At 41.9% G+C, this 15,122-nt stretch overlaps 1 protein-coding gene across 2 annotated transcripts; it reads right to left on the reverse strand.

Annotated features, from left to right (window-relative positions):
• Positions 1–651: 651 nt before the first annotated feature.
• Gasp (Chitin binding Peritrophin-A domain-containing protein Gasp) lies at positions 652–10,458 on the reverse strand. Of its 2 annotated transcripts, none has more exons than XM_022844891.2 (5): positions 10,232–10,458; positions 5,302–5,553; positions 3,917–4,105; positions 3,411–3,609; positions 652–1,793 (listed from the first exon to the last, which is right to left on the reverse strand). In XM_022844891.2, the coding sequence occupies exons 1-5, from the start codon at positions 10,278–10,280 to the stop codon at positions 1,694–1,696; spliced, it is 789 nt and encodes a 262-aa protein (XP_022700626.1). In that variant the 5' UTR covers positions 10,281–10,458; the 3' UTR covers positions 652–1,693. The 2 variants fall into 2 exon arrangements, with proteins under 2 accessions (XP_022700626.1, XP_086827289.1); XM_086971163.1 differs by lacking the exon at positions 10,232–10,458 and adding an exon at positions 9,906–9,984.
• Between the last annotated feature and the right edge of the window lie 4,664 nt (positions 10,459–15,122).

Below are 15,122 nucleotides of genomic sequence, written 5' to 3' on the forward strand. Positions count from 1 at the left end.
TGATTTCTTGTTCAACCTCAAAACTGTTTGAGGAGAAAAGCGGCTAAAAGTCAAATCGGAAGTTCTATTCTAGTGTTCCACACGCCGAAATTTTATGGGGAATTCAGAGCTGGGAGCTATGAGACAGTCCAGGCCACCAACAAAACCAGGTTTAGCTTTGCTGTTTAAAGTTTATAGTAAGGCGCAAATCAGCTACAGGATTGGCTGTCCACATTAATTTAGTCTCTGAGATATTGTATCATAGGAATTCGTCAAAAAATTATCCATTATCGGGAGCTCATTGGTTTACTAAATAGACGGTAGCCTTTTATATACAAAACTATGTTGTATGTCAGATACTGTATATTTAACTTGATGCCTACTCTGAACTGAATGATCAAGGATCTAAAATTACGAGGGCAGGAATACGAATATCTTTTCGCACGAACCCAAAACAGTAACACGTTACTTCTTAAATCTTTAGCTTATATGATTAAATGAACAGTGTTTTAAATTAAAAATTCACAGAGTTCGACGATTCAGCAGTATAATTCAATATTGTCAAATAAAGATCTATATATCAGTTCCTACTGCAGGAAAACATTAGCACCCTGGTCCTTTGAAAAAGCCATTCTATACATCAACATGTTAATAACTGAAAACACATTTACATACATAATATTAATAATAAAAAAACTATCCGGCCCTTTTTTATTTCACTCCACACAATAATATAACGTGACACGATTGATGTCCATACAATGTCTGTTAATGTATGAATAAATGCTTGTCTGTCTGTTTGTGGCTTTCAGTTCACATCTTGTGGCTGTTTATGTGAGTTCTTTCATTGAGTGACCATTTGTATTCAGCTTGTTTCGTTGTTTTTCTGTCTTCTTCACAATTATCATCATTATTTTTTTTTCATAGCTTGTTTCTTCATTGCGTATGCTCGTATCTTTTATATTATGCTACGTATTTTACAAGAAGACGCCATTATAAGGAGACGCCGGTTCTGCTCATTTCGTTGGCACGTTCACTTTCATCAATAATAACAACGGTATCGTCATCATCATTATTATTACGTAGTCGTAATTAGCTGACATTACGCGAGCAGCAGAAAATAATAATAATTATTATTATTCATCATAATCACATTGTCGGCGTCCATCGTATAATTACCTTTCTTTGTCTTGTTACTTTATATTTATTAGTTATTAACTTGATTCACATCAATCAATTGCCTTCCCGTCCCTTAGGGGTGGAAGGATTAGCCTTCGGGGAGCGAAACGGGCAAATCTGCTTGTCGGGACGGCCGACAACTGTTTTAATGAAGTATGATTTACTTTTTTGCGTCGACCCTGCCATCACCCTCGCTATTTAGAAGGGATAACGTTTGCTGTGATTATTGAAGTTATGAAGGTTACTTCGTTCTTTTACGCTGCCAGGCAGGCAAATTAGAGAAAAATGACCAATTCCGATGACAACTGCTAATCAGCTCATATGGTTGGGCTGGGCTGGGCTGGGCTAGACTCGACACTGGAACGTACATAGCATCGGCAGAATGAAGTGGTCGACTACAACGGTGTCACTTGTTTCTGTAAGCAGGTCCTTTCTCAGTTAATCTAATGACTTTGGCTGGAAGCGTTGGCTGATCGAAGCCAATATCCATTTATACGTTTTATACTGATGTCTCTTCGTTTGTCTTATGCCTGATTTAGTTGTCCTGATCTCTCTGATTTCCTTGTTTAGCCTTGGCCTTTTGCTGCTGCTTCTTTAGGAGCTTCACCTCGGTGTCGTCTCCGTAGTAGTTTTCACTGCAAAGCAAAGCAAGCCTTAGAGACATCTGCTAGACAACGAGCACATCAGCTGTGCGTAAGATGACATCGTGCGCATTATATCTTGCTGTTGGGTACGCAAAGATTGAATACATAGGTTGGTAGGTCAGAACTGACAAGAGGACATATACAATAGGCATTCGGATGGCAAAAGGTAGGATGCGAGGTAAGACAAGGCGGTTTCAGGCAGTGCTTAAGAAAATAGCATCAAGGTATTATGAAATACTATATGATGATGCTAGACTGCAAAAACGACGAGGGATCACAATGTAAATGTATAATAATCACTAGGGGGTTATTGTTTCTGAAAAAGGCTATAAGAAATCTGTGCTATTCAATGCATCAATGCTCTATCGGTAGGAGAGGTGTTGCGTAAGGGACGGAATGGGCGATTTGCAAAATCCCACCACCTGTTTTCACCAGTGAAGACATATTTGGGTCGAGGCAAAAACAAATAACGGAAGATAGTCATGGTCGTAGTCAAAAGATGATTGACGTGAAAGGGTTTCGCGTGCCTTCACCCAGAAAGACGGCGGAAAGTCTTAAAATTTCGAGCTATTTTTGTCAAAGCTAGTAGCAGCATAGGCTCGGTGCACATGCCCATTCCACAGTGCAGGCATTGTCAGTTACGTCAAACATCTAACGTAACAACCTAGCGATTATATATTTATGTAGTGTTTTCCGAAATAATATGTTTAAATTAAACTGAGCATAATGACGAGACGAAAAAGTATGACGTTTCACGGAGTTGCAGTTAACACACATATAGACAAAATTAGTGACTCAAGTAGTGTAAATCAAAGTTGTTTCTATAACTAGGTTACAACAATGAATATCTCCAAAGACGTATTAATCATTCATAGGGCTTTGCAGGACCGATTTCAGCAAAGAGTTCACTTATCAGAGTTAGATGAAGGCGTAAGGCTTAGCAGAGAAGACAATGGGAAAGTATTGATATAATGACCATTTTCTAAAACAGGATCTAAAAAAATATCGATCAAGCACTGTATCATATGCGAGCCATGCTATTAAAGGTGGGAAAGCAGATAACATGCTTTTAAAATAAGTAGTAAAGGTAATACATTTATATCGTTGTGAAGTTTGTCGATTTTGTCACTTACGACAAAATGAATGAATATGAATTTGTATACTTGAAAGTTTCATATATAAGATAGGCGGAACACGTTGTTAGGAATTCAGAACATCCCCAAAAAGTTTGTCTCATACAAATCAGTGAAGAGAAAGAAGAAGTTCGAAAATCTTGCAGAAACACTGCACCGAGAAAAAGAATTTTTATAAAAGCAAAGAGTACTCTTGGAGAAAAATTATAAAAATAATGTTTTTTAAAAAGGTTTGATCAGATATGATTAAGTCATGTTAGTACCAGTGAAAAATCTAACATTGTTAAATACAAAAAGAAAAAGAATTGGAAGGAGGGAAAAGAAATAGCCAAGAATCGATAGACGGTTCAAATGCATTTTAGCGAGTGGTCTTGGCTGGAATCGGCCGAAAATGTTGTATGAGTAGGCGTAACAGGCCCCGCAGTTCTGCGTTCGTCTAATTTGATCGAACGGACGCGGGACCTATGACACCCACCATCCTTGGACGTTCTCAGGATCGTCGCACTGGAGAGTATCCACGTTGAAGACAGTTCCGATCGAGCAGCCGTATGGACGCGCCTGGCCCTCGATACACACGTAGAATTTTCGGCAATCAGTAGGATGGGCGTGACGGGTAAAAACTCCAGGGGCATCAGCTTCAGCGGGATCGGGGCACACGAAGCCTTCGGCGACCTCTGCAATTTTAAAAAGGTCTTAATTGTATGCGCATACGGATAAGGAGTGTATAATACGTTATCATAAAATGGCCCGCAGCGCATGGAACACACAACGACAAGTCGAGCTTGAACTAACCAACCATTATTAAAGAAATGTGTATATGTGAAACAGTGCGTAGTCTATATCGATCGTTTCTCTGTAAAACGCATAGTATTTGACATATATCGATATAGTTGTTTCTAGGTTTAATGTTTATAGGCTGCAAAAGTAAATTCTGGGTATGAATGGATAGCCACATAGTATTTTATTATAAATATAATTTACCGCGCTGATCGCATCGATCAACAGTATCGGCCCACACACAGACACGTTGATCGTTGTCGTAGGCGAGTCCGGGCGGACATTCATAACGAGACGACTCTCCGTTCCAACACGAATAGAAAACTCGGCAGTTGTTATTATCAGGGAAGATTCCGTATAGTCGCGGACAATGTGGTGTTGAAATGGGGGGCTCTGCGAATATACGTATTAGTTAATATTTATCGTACGATCTGTTATAACGAAAGAGCACGTTATTGTGTTATGGTTACAGGAGACAGTTAAACCGAGGGAAGCAGAAGTAGGCTTACAGTAGGGAAAGCTTGACGTATACAAATAGGGAAACGCTGAACTTGCTAACTGTGAAAAAAACAGGTCTGCAGTTGATGCAGCATCTATATCAACTGGAAACCTACCTTCCGTTGGAAAATGAAGGCTACATTTTTCTATTGCTAAATCTACATTGTTTTCGGCTATAAACCCACTTTTACTCTACATTGTATGATTGTTCCAATAAAATAGAGGATCGTACTTGCAGAGGAAGCTGCTTTTCATCGATATACTGATAGCACCTAACACCGAAGCTACACGGGTACGGTACCTATTCTTGAATGTCACAACGTTTTGTGGAAGCTAGAGCAGGCCGATTACGATCGTGTAGGTTGGGCACTAATATATTGTTAGTCTTTGTTCGAACAGGAAGTTTTGCTGTTAGAGGAATTGAAGTATAGCCGAAATGTACTGTATTGTATATCTCAATGGAATCAACTATAGGAGGATAAAGGGGATATCTGTTAACGATTGTGACCATCGGCCAGGCAAACTGGACTGACGTTTTATATAATCTCTTGATAGAACCGTCACAGGACGCACGATACGGGAACAGAACGAGTGCTTTATGCGTATGAGGTCTTGTGGAAGTGACGAAGTAGAGCTGAATTTAAGGTGAGGATCACATCGACACAAAGTCTAGCCAAATATTCGTATTGTTTTTAATACGGTTATCGTTTACTCCACAGCGCCCGCTTGCGCACGAAAATAGACGGTTCTATTTTCTAATTAACACCGATTGATTAAGCGGCTGGCCGATTCTGAACCCTTCCTATTATCTTTGCGATTAATATTGAACATTTTACAGCGTATTCGGTGTTTGCGTTCCACATTTTGATGCCAGAACATTCAGTAGCATAGCTCTGCAGTACTATTTTAGTAAGCCTCTTGCGGCGAACGATCTGGCCGGTACTAATTGATTATTATTATAGTAGGATTGTCCTAGTCTTTTTCTGAAAGCAGCTTCTCTGAAACCAGTACCTAATACGTCCTCTGAAACCAAGTTTATGCATATATATGTAATGATGTGTTTGATGACCGTGTCTTCTGTTACTGCTTACCAAGATCAGTTCGGTCACCGCATTTGACGGAGAAAGGATATGCGCAGTTTTCCCTCAAGGGATCGGTGTCGTCGAACACGAGTCCGTTACCGCACAGCTTCAACGTGGCCGTCCCATTACTGCAGGCATAATATTTGTCACAGGACTTCGGGTGAGAGAAAAAACCGAAATCATCGGGACAGTCATAATAACCAACGTCATGCTGTACCGCCGTACCTTTTGTGGGGGCTCGCACTCCCTGCTGGGCAGCCGCTGTAAAAGCGCGGAAATAATACATTACCATAATTTTGTATTTTTTATGATGACGATTATTGATGGTAGCGAATTATTATTAGCGAAGAGAGAGATAGGAGTGCTCTCAACATGTTGGTTCAAACCACCACTGAACGTAAGCTACCATAGAAAATAAATGACACGAGTTAGAAAAGCAACGCTTACAACAAAAGCTTACATAGCATCTATTGCAAAATTAAACCGATTTCGTGCTATGAAGAAAGCACCAAATATAATAGGTGCAACGCCTGCGTGGCATATGGTACCTTATAGGTTCTATTACGCTTCGCGGCAATTCATACATATACATATTGTTGGTAAACATGCGTATACTGATAATGGCGCAGCAGTAAAACATTAAGCGTATGTCGATAAAAACCGCCAGCTGTCAGTCAGTTACGTTTTACGCTCACGTGTGGCAGTCGCTGGGATCTGCTGACTAATTTTGGTTTATGCATTTTCGCGTAACAGCTAACAGTGATATAAATACGATGCCTAACGTAAATTCGATCGGCTTTTAGACCGGAGCGCTTCGCGTACTCAATGAATGTACAAATGACGGACTATAATATTCGAATTTAACAATTCCTTTGAATTGACTTTACATGTAGATACGTGGAACAGCTTGCAGTGTCCAGTGTCTGATACGCGACCGAAGAACCCGCCGCTACTCATCAAAGCAGCCCAAGCCACTTGAACGATTGACGTGTAAAACTGATTGCGTCAGATATCTTGAAATCGTTCATACCATCGATGTATGAACGATCCGACGTCGGATATACTGATTAGCAGCAGCGCCAGCAGTTATACGGCGGCAACACTGACAGATAAGACGATAATCCCTGCCCGTTCCCTGTCGAGTCACGCCCAAATAACACCGTCGCCCTCATCATATGGCATATAATATAGCACAGGATCACGGTACGAAGCGTAGTAGTCATCCTAAATGACTTCACATTGTAGTGGAATTCCCTTTGGAATGTGAGAATAGGTGCCTTGACGTAACTCTTAACAACAAAAACAGCGATAACTTCAAGCCCTTACTGCGCAGAACAGTGGCAGGGGTAATCTCAGCGTCGGGCGTTATCGATGCCAACGGCAAAAGAAAAGTAGCAAAGCGACGGTCGAAGTAAACTGCGATCGCAAGGAACAGCACCTGACCGAACTTGGTGGGCTCACATTGTCCAGCCGGAATGTATCAAACGTGGCCGATGCTTTAGGCCGGCTCGCACGGTGATGGTAACGGCGGTAGCGAAAATTCAATCGCCGACTATTTCGGAGCAGGGAAGGGGCTGTCTAGGGCCGAGCCAGGCAACCGTTGTGTATAATATGTAGAAAATAAGAAGGGAACATCGTCCATGGACTGAAGAAGAACCGAATCGCTACTGTGTGACAAAATAATGTTGAAGATGATCTGGCACTATCGACAAACTAGCAACTGCTGCAGAGCAATATGTAGTGCGTGGTTACTAGGGCACAAGTTTTTCTCTTGTGTATCTTCGATCCCTCTTATCCATTGTTGTTGCAGAAGTTGAAATTCGCTTTTGCGAACGGTTATGTCGACGGGCCACGAAGGAAATCATTTTTTTGGTGAATGACCCCTCAATGACACACGTCTGCCTGGTGAGAGGGAATCGCGTCAATCGTCGACAAGGGTCGGCGTTGTTCGCATTGAGGCACCCTCGCGGTCAGTGGAAGAACTGCGTCTATGAGGTATGGGATTGTTAATGTTTCTTAGACCACTTGTTTCCGGACTTCGCTAAATGCGCAGACTCACGTTGGCGTTTATGTGACAGATGGTGTTAATCACCATTAGAAGGCTACATCGGCGCATGTCGACCGACGACTCGTGTCCTTGACAGACAGTTGAGAAACTCAAATGAATGGATCACGTTGTGTCAAGTCGCGGTCTGCGCACGAACATTTCAAGACAGCCACAGGAGTTTTTATCGACCTAGCATTTGAATAACAAGGATAGGACGAAAGGAGTAAGCCGTCAATAAAGTGCCTTTTTAATCAGCTACCTTTTCAGAATTTTTAATGAAATCATTTTTTTTTTTGTCTGACAACGATCAGAAATCATTCTAAACGTCAGTTATGCCCTTACAGAAATTCAGTTTTTGTCGCGTGGTTTGACAGTAACGCCGATCGAGACTTGACTTCGATTCCTAAGCTAGACTAGCTTGAGCTGCTTTCCTCTGCTGAAAGCAGCTTCAGTAGGAGTATTAAACAAAGAATCTATAATGTGGCTAATTCGTTCGATCCGGCATTTCATCAGATCGCAGTATGGCCGCAGAGAGATCAGCTGGCCTGATATGGGGCTCATAGAGACAAGCTGCCGGCAGGCCAAGGTTAGCTAGCAGGCAAAAGACACTTTCGGCTGTTCGACGCACATTAGCACTTTTCGGCACGAACATCATTAACAGTAACGAAAACAATGACTGCACGTAAAGCAAGTTCTCAAGTTCAACGATGTTTTGGCTACTGCTGCTGCTGTAAACATTGCGGCGATCAACACAGTAGTGTTTTGCTCCTTTTGCCCACGACATCGACAATGTCGATCGACGTCACGGTGGGAAGCAGCTCCGAGATCCGCATGGTGGAATGGTTGCAACACCAAATTTTACAAGCTCAATTATTAAGAATGTCAGCATCAGCAGCACTGTTGGATCTAACGCCGCCGCCTTTTCATCCGACACACGTAAACCGACGCTGTCCTACGACGGAAAGCCTATCAGCAGCCATCGTCATTCGAACGAACAGATCAGAGCAAAGCAGTAATCGCGCATAGGACATAGCTAGGTATGGACACACATTCGAAAGTGGCTACAGAAGTTGACGCAGTGCAAGGCTTAGTAAAATCGTTGTATACGCGTATTTGCGTCCGTATATGCCTGTGTGTGTGTGTGTGTGTGTGTGCATATTTTTAACGGCTTTTCTCATTTCCTACGCCGAAGCGAACGACAAGCGGTCGATAATTGTTGCGCAATCATCGGGCCAATTGGTAGCAGCAGCTGTCTACCAACAGTAGCGGGATACGTCTTGGCAGGATATTAGGTTCACGTCGCCAACGGAGTTGTGACGGTGTTCGTCGCATTGCTACAAATCATCGTCTGGATGACCGCCGGTCCGTGTGTCTAGTAACTCGCCAATCGCCAGCGCGATCAGGCCGATCGTTTTGCTTTCGGCACGCACCAAAGTCGCTGCTATTTCTGCCGTTTGTGAAAATCCGAACTGGTGTGTTTATTCCTAGACGTCGTAAACGATAGAGGGAACAATTATTATCCTAAAAAAAAATAGCATTGAGCTAATAGTTGTTAGCGGCCCAACTGTGGCAGCGTCATTTGGCTGTATTGCCAAGCAGATAGTAAACAAAGTCAGTGGCTTTTGTTGCTAGCCGCCACGTTCAAAAAAACATCAAGAACAACTGCTAATTGCGCGGAACGGAAGGAGGGAATATTAAATGGTATTATTATTATTATTAAGTGCTTAATTTAGATAAAATAGGAGAAAAGTAAATTAGAAACCAAAGAAATTAAACGCCAACGCGAACCGATAAAAGCGTGTTCCGTAAAGATACGCCAATAACTGATTTCCATTTGTCGGTAATTGTGCAGGTGCGAAATGTCGGTCGTTAATTTTGATCGTACATCGGTTAGCCTAGACGTACCTTGTCGTTGCCTTGCGAAGGCGACGTTAAAAACTATTGGGTCTGTATTTGTCGAAAAGTTTACAGTTCACAGGAGAGACCTATACAGACACGCAAGTAACATCAGCAACGAGATAACTTCTATAGAACAATCACCAACCACAAGTCATACCTATCAATGTTAAAAGATACCATAGAAGTAGTGAGGATTACCTGAATTGGCGTTAAATTCAAACAAACAAACAAATAAACAAAATTTAATTGTCGATTTAGCTAAAGGTTGCAGAAGAGTGCGTTAAGATCGATTATGCGATATTGATCAAGATAAGTACGAACATTAATTTTGTTTGTGTAAAAAAAACGTTTGTAATGATATGAATAATATATCTAGGCCATTTTTGGGGTTGTAAAGGACGAGAACTCACCAACGTATGAGGCAATTTAGACAGAAAATAGCGATATCTGATTAGTGAAGAGAACTCAAGAGCTCTAGGTTAGTAAGCCTTGTCTACGCAACACTATGTTCTGGAATGAAACTACGGCAGACTAAGGTAAATGAATGGCAACAAAACACAGATTAATGCTCGAACCGCTTAAATAGCGAAACAACTAATTTTTATAGGTGATGACTACAATATACATTTCGCGTATGCACTAGGTAGCACTTATCTGCGTATCGTACTTTTCGTCTCACAATCGAACAAGCGAGAACAGCAGAGCCGCTTAGAGGTCGCTCCTTTCATCATAATAGGGCATTGAAGTATTTATGACCTTTGTAATGAAAGTAGAATACCTCGAACTCAACATTCACACTTGGACCATTTTTGCGTCCACGAAGCCATCTGATCCTAGGATTGTCTCAGAGCCATTTGAGGGAATAACGGTTCAACTAACGGCCGTCAACTTTTCCTCCGTCTTCTTCCTAATGGCGCGCGTGGGGGGATGTAAGGTCACCACGAGATTTTGCCACTTCCCCAAACTCCTAAAGATCTCGCTCCAGCCACTTACCGCCAGCGAGGCAGAGCGCGGCGACTGCGAATCCTTTAAATATGTGCATGCCTTGTGATCTAGTAGCTTCTGTAGATGCGAAGCCCCGGCTAGCCCTGACTAGTTGATGTTGTTCTTCTCGTTGTTGTTGTTGTCGTCGTCGTCGTTGTTGTTGTTTGTTGTTGATAATGTATTGTCACGATACGAGCACGAAACAGACACAGCACTTCACTGACAGCGGGGCGAACGTCGCTCGGCCTTTAAACCGCCCGCGACCACCGCCGCACCGGTTACCGTCACTAGCTCAGCCCTTGCCGCCCTCGCCGCAGACGCCCCTCTCTGTCGACGAACCAGCGCCGTCAGAGAAGTCGTTCCAGAGCAATGTCGTGTCGTGGCGGGTGGTGCAGTCTTTGCTACCAACCGTTATAACCGTTAGCTGCCTATTCTGCAAGGCAGCATCGAGTCAGAACGTATGAGGAGCCATTGTAACGGCTCCTCATCAACCATTGCTACTGCACCACCCCTGTCAGAGCTGACGCTTAAAGGCGAATCAACGGCCAACAATGTATAACGGTTCACGAAATGGCCGTAAAACTTGAGGTAGAACGGCTGGTCGACAGACTACGCAGCAGCTCGCGCGCCTCGATGGCCGAATGATATACGCAAATTTGCAGCGTAGACAGGAATTAACTTGACCAGCGCTATTGTCAGCGTATCGCGAACACCCTAACATCGCTGCTAATTCTATGATGAACACGATCATGACCGGCTGAAACATGTTTTAGATGCAGAGTTCGCAGCACCGAACCCATTCATCATATATTATTATAGCTAAGGATTGATTGTGTTGATGTTGGGTTCGCTGACATTGCAACCGTAGAGACGAAGAAACGTTCAGCATTCGACGTCGCTTGACTAGTTTGCAGTGAGGTAAAGTCAGTTCACTAAATGTATATATGTATACAATAAGGTCTTTTCTTAAAGGGTAAAAGTTTCCCTCACCTGAGTTATTATGAAGGTGATATTTTATAACCATTTTAAGTAAATCAGAACGTTCGCAAACGAAACGTAACTCTTTAACTCTAAAGGTCCGAGTAATGCGCGATGTATACGATGGATTATGAATGTTGATATTTTTTTAACAAGCTTAGTTTGAACTAGGTAAGGCGAAAGTTCTTGGCGCCTGCAAAGCCCATACGAAGCACGCTGATTGCCTGAGTGAGCAATACATAATTTCTCTTGTCGGAGAAAGCGGGTCGAGAAACGACTGCAGCAGTGCTCCGCTGAGCTCTAGTCGCGGTATATTGCACTAAATAATTGTTAGCAAGCTGCTGTAAACAATGTGACCAAAATACATCCCACGCCAATGTCATTGTTCGGTCGGGTCGCAACAAGTCAGATATTTGGCTCTTTTGAATGATATGTTTAAGGATCTGAGGATTATTTCCACGTCGATACGCCGCGACACTTGGACGCATCGAACGAACATATCTTCAAGGATATCATGACGGCGTGAAGCTTGTTTTATGAAGCACTTCTGTGCAAACTGTAAGAGACGTATATATTTTTTGGCGGAAGCGCGGATGCATTGCACATGGGTACGATATATCACCTAGGAATCAACTGGTGGTTCTTGCAATTTGAGCCACAATGACATTTGTTCAAGGAAACGGGTCATACTGCTCAGCTGCCGATTTCACCACACTGGAAATTGCTTGGTTATCTAGCCTATAAGCGGTGACGTCAAGAACAGTTCTCAGTACAGAGCACTCACCAAGGGATGCACATAGACAATCTAGGACAAACTGAAATCCGCCTTTGACAGCCTCATGGTCATCCTCTACGTGCATTTTAACTTTGAATAGATCTAGAGGTAGCAGGCTATCACGTTGATGCTATGCCAGGCTCGGAAGCAATCTGATTGAATGAGACCTATGCAAGGGCAAGAGGCCTATGAGATACCTTATATATACCTGAGATGTTGAAATGCACGTGTCGAATGAGAAGTAACCGTTTCCTGATTCTGGAGCAATCGGTGTTTCGTCCACGATTGTTTCACACGTAAAATAAGTAAGTGCCGAACACCTCATTTCCTGCGGCTAACCGTTCTATGGTGAATATTTGTCGTATGTGGGAATATTTCCTTGACTAGTAACGGCTGATCGCAGATTGCGACTAAAACAGTTGATTATGGACCTTCCGTAAAATTGTGTGTTTCACACTTGTCGTGCCGTTTTGTTAATAATGTATGCATGCGCAGTTGGTACTCATGGGGTCAACAACTTTTGCCAATGTCATCTCAAATATACATGTTTAGAATTCATGGGGCTATTCGTATTGTTCTAAACGACGCGAACCGTTCCTGTTTACCGATTAAGATGAAGCATTAAGGGAAATATGTGTATACATTTTAAAATCTGCCTTAGTCTTGAAGGTTAGCAATAGTTATTTATTATCATATTCTCTATATAATCGGCGTAACAGTAAGGAGTCCGGTTATGTTTTTACGCTTATCGTACCTTACGAAGTCACTCATTAGATAAATAAAAGTGAACAAATTGAGTAAATATATCGTAGAAGATATCAAAGCCCTTTAAGATTGTTGTGTATGTACACAGTGTCAAGTATGCGACCGTTTCAAAGTTTTGACCGTTCCAATATGAACGGTTAACAGTGGCGCAGCTGTGACTCGCCATTCTGCCTAATCACATCCAACACACTGCATAACGCCTAGAGTTCCTGTATCTAGATAACCAGCTCATGATACAGATCAAAGCTATTTTAAAGATCATTTATGTCATTCATTTGTCATTAGCCGGTTGCTCCACACTGGATCTGGCCCATCTTAAGTCGACAATGTGAGCTAATAGATTTGATTGAGGAAACCTAAATACTCAATAATGAGCTCAACTACAGCCTACCGAACAACCAGAATATCGCAATCTCAGGAAAATGCTAAGAGTAGCTATGTGATTAATAGGGCAATTTCAATTTCTACCTAGATAAAATTACGCCCAGAACTTATTACATAATTTTACCATTAGTTGGTAGTGATTTTTTTGAAATGGCTTTTGGTTCTTCGGTTAAGTAATTTAATCAAAAACAATGAAAAGAAAAACCCTTTCGTCTACCCGACCATCCAGGGAGTGTTCCGTACTTACGATATAACCATTCTAGAGTTCGATCGATAAAAAACGTTTTTGACGGGAAGTCTGATATAAATGCAAGCCCTGAAAGCAAATTTTATGCTCCTCTTGTAATACGATTGATTTCTACAATCATTCATATGTGGCAAGTAAAAAAAACGAGACAATTTGTTGGATGAAAACAAATTGTCGCACCTTAGGTAGACAAAATTTGAAAAAAAAGGAGAGAAAACAAGTTTTGTATACTAGTCAACATGCCTGCATAGTAAGGGGCTCGAACTGATAGAACGCCCAGATGTGCTATGAAGGTTATGTTTTTTGAGACTGTTGTCTAGTTTTTTTTTTTTTCTACATTTAGAGTATTACTTTCGTTTGTCTTTCTTCGGCTTTGCAAAAAAAAAACTTGTTCACAAGTTTAAGAAATAAATATAGACTTGGCTTAGGAAATATAACCGCACAAACTTTTCATTAGAGTGACAATGTTAATTGTAACGTTGCACACCCCCATCCCAGGATAGGAGTCAGCAAGTTTTCGTTCCCGATTAGTATTAAAATAAACCGTTATTAGCATGCATACGTATAGGCAGCACGACTTGTCAGAACTTCTAAAAGCGACAAACAGCGGTTATGTCGTTTACTTTTTCTACGTGTAAAAAGCTTGTGAATCTTTTTCTCTCCTTCACTATGAAACACCTCTGGACTCACTTATAAAACAATCAATACTATTATCTCGCATTCGACGCACAAACGATTTTCACAGATCAGATGAGATTTAAATGCATCTAACCCATAAGTTGCTGTTAGCTAGCACCAACTTGTCTGGAGAACTTTATATCCTGCCATAGGACTTGATTTACCTAAATCGATCAGAGAGCAACAGGTAACGTAAAATATTTGCCATGCTGCACTTGCTATTAGAGAACATGACCTACGCATTCTGTGGTGAAGATTCTTTCGCTGGCTTCCACAGAGCCTTCGCCGCTGGTCACCTGCTGGTAGCCGTACTCAATCGGCGAGTGTTTTCGGTGAGCCGGAAAACCCGACAACAGAACCGGCCACAGTACACACACATAGCAGGCACAAATGTCACGGCCTACGTCCTACCATTTGCAAAATACCCACTTAAATATAACTTTCACGTTTATGTTCTATTAGTAGGCACGTTTTTTTGTGAAGATATTATTGTTCGTCTAAATCGTTTTATGACGGTCCCCATGCTTCTGGTTCCTTGTAACTGAAGTCGGCAGCATGAGTTAGCGCGTTCGGGAAACCATTTTTAAAACAAACTTATTTCTCCGCAGATTTTCCTCAAGCACCGGGTAGCAAGTCTGATGATCGAGTCAAGCACCAATATTTCATCAGCCCATAGCAGTTTAATGCTTTTTACTATAACTTCCTTCAGTTCAAAGCGTGACTGGAATCCGATCTTCTGAATTCTTTCTTAAGACGCAAATGCAGCCCATAGAGATACCCTACATTTTGTTGCAGGTAAACTTCGAACGGTACCCTTCGCTCTCCTTTGTCGCATGTGCAGCAAGCAGACCTGAGACTTGTGCAAGTTCAGATATCTAGTATATATAGTATGGTCGGCCAGATTGTTGGAGATGCAATCACACAGCGTTTGAACAAGCGCACTGATGAGTAAATTGTTGTATTACATATAGGAGAATAAGTTACAACTTACCTGCACGTATGACGTTTAGGCTCACTAAGGTTACTTGCCTAAATCACCATTTCTTACTGCCCAAAATAGTTTTTACTGAGGT

Source organism: Varroa jacobsoni, unplaced genomic scaffold, assembly GCF_002532875.2.
Source record: "Varroa jacobsoni isolate VJ856 unplaced genomic scaffold, vjacob_1.0 scaffold_1134, whole genome shotgun sequence".
Classification (NCBI taxonomy): Eukaryota; Metazoa; Arthropoda; class Arachnida; order Mesostigmata; family Varroidae; genus Varroa; species Varroa jacobsoni.

Bases quoted from the DNA above. Each gene is read 5' to 3' on its own strand.
- Gasp (XM_086971163.1), bottom strand. From the start codon at position 9,969: ATGATGAAAGGAGCGACCTCTAAGCGGCTCTGCTGTTCTCGCTTGTTC. The intron at 5,554-9,905 runs GTACGATACGCA...GCGCTTTTACAG, and splicing joins GTTCGATTGTGAGACGAAAA to CGGCTGCCCAGCAGGGAGTG. The intron at 1,794-3,410 runs GTGGGTGTCATA...TTTGCTTTGCAG, and splicing joins CCTGAGAACGTCCAAGGATG to TGAAAACTACTACGGAGACG.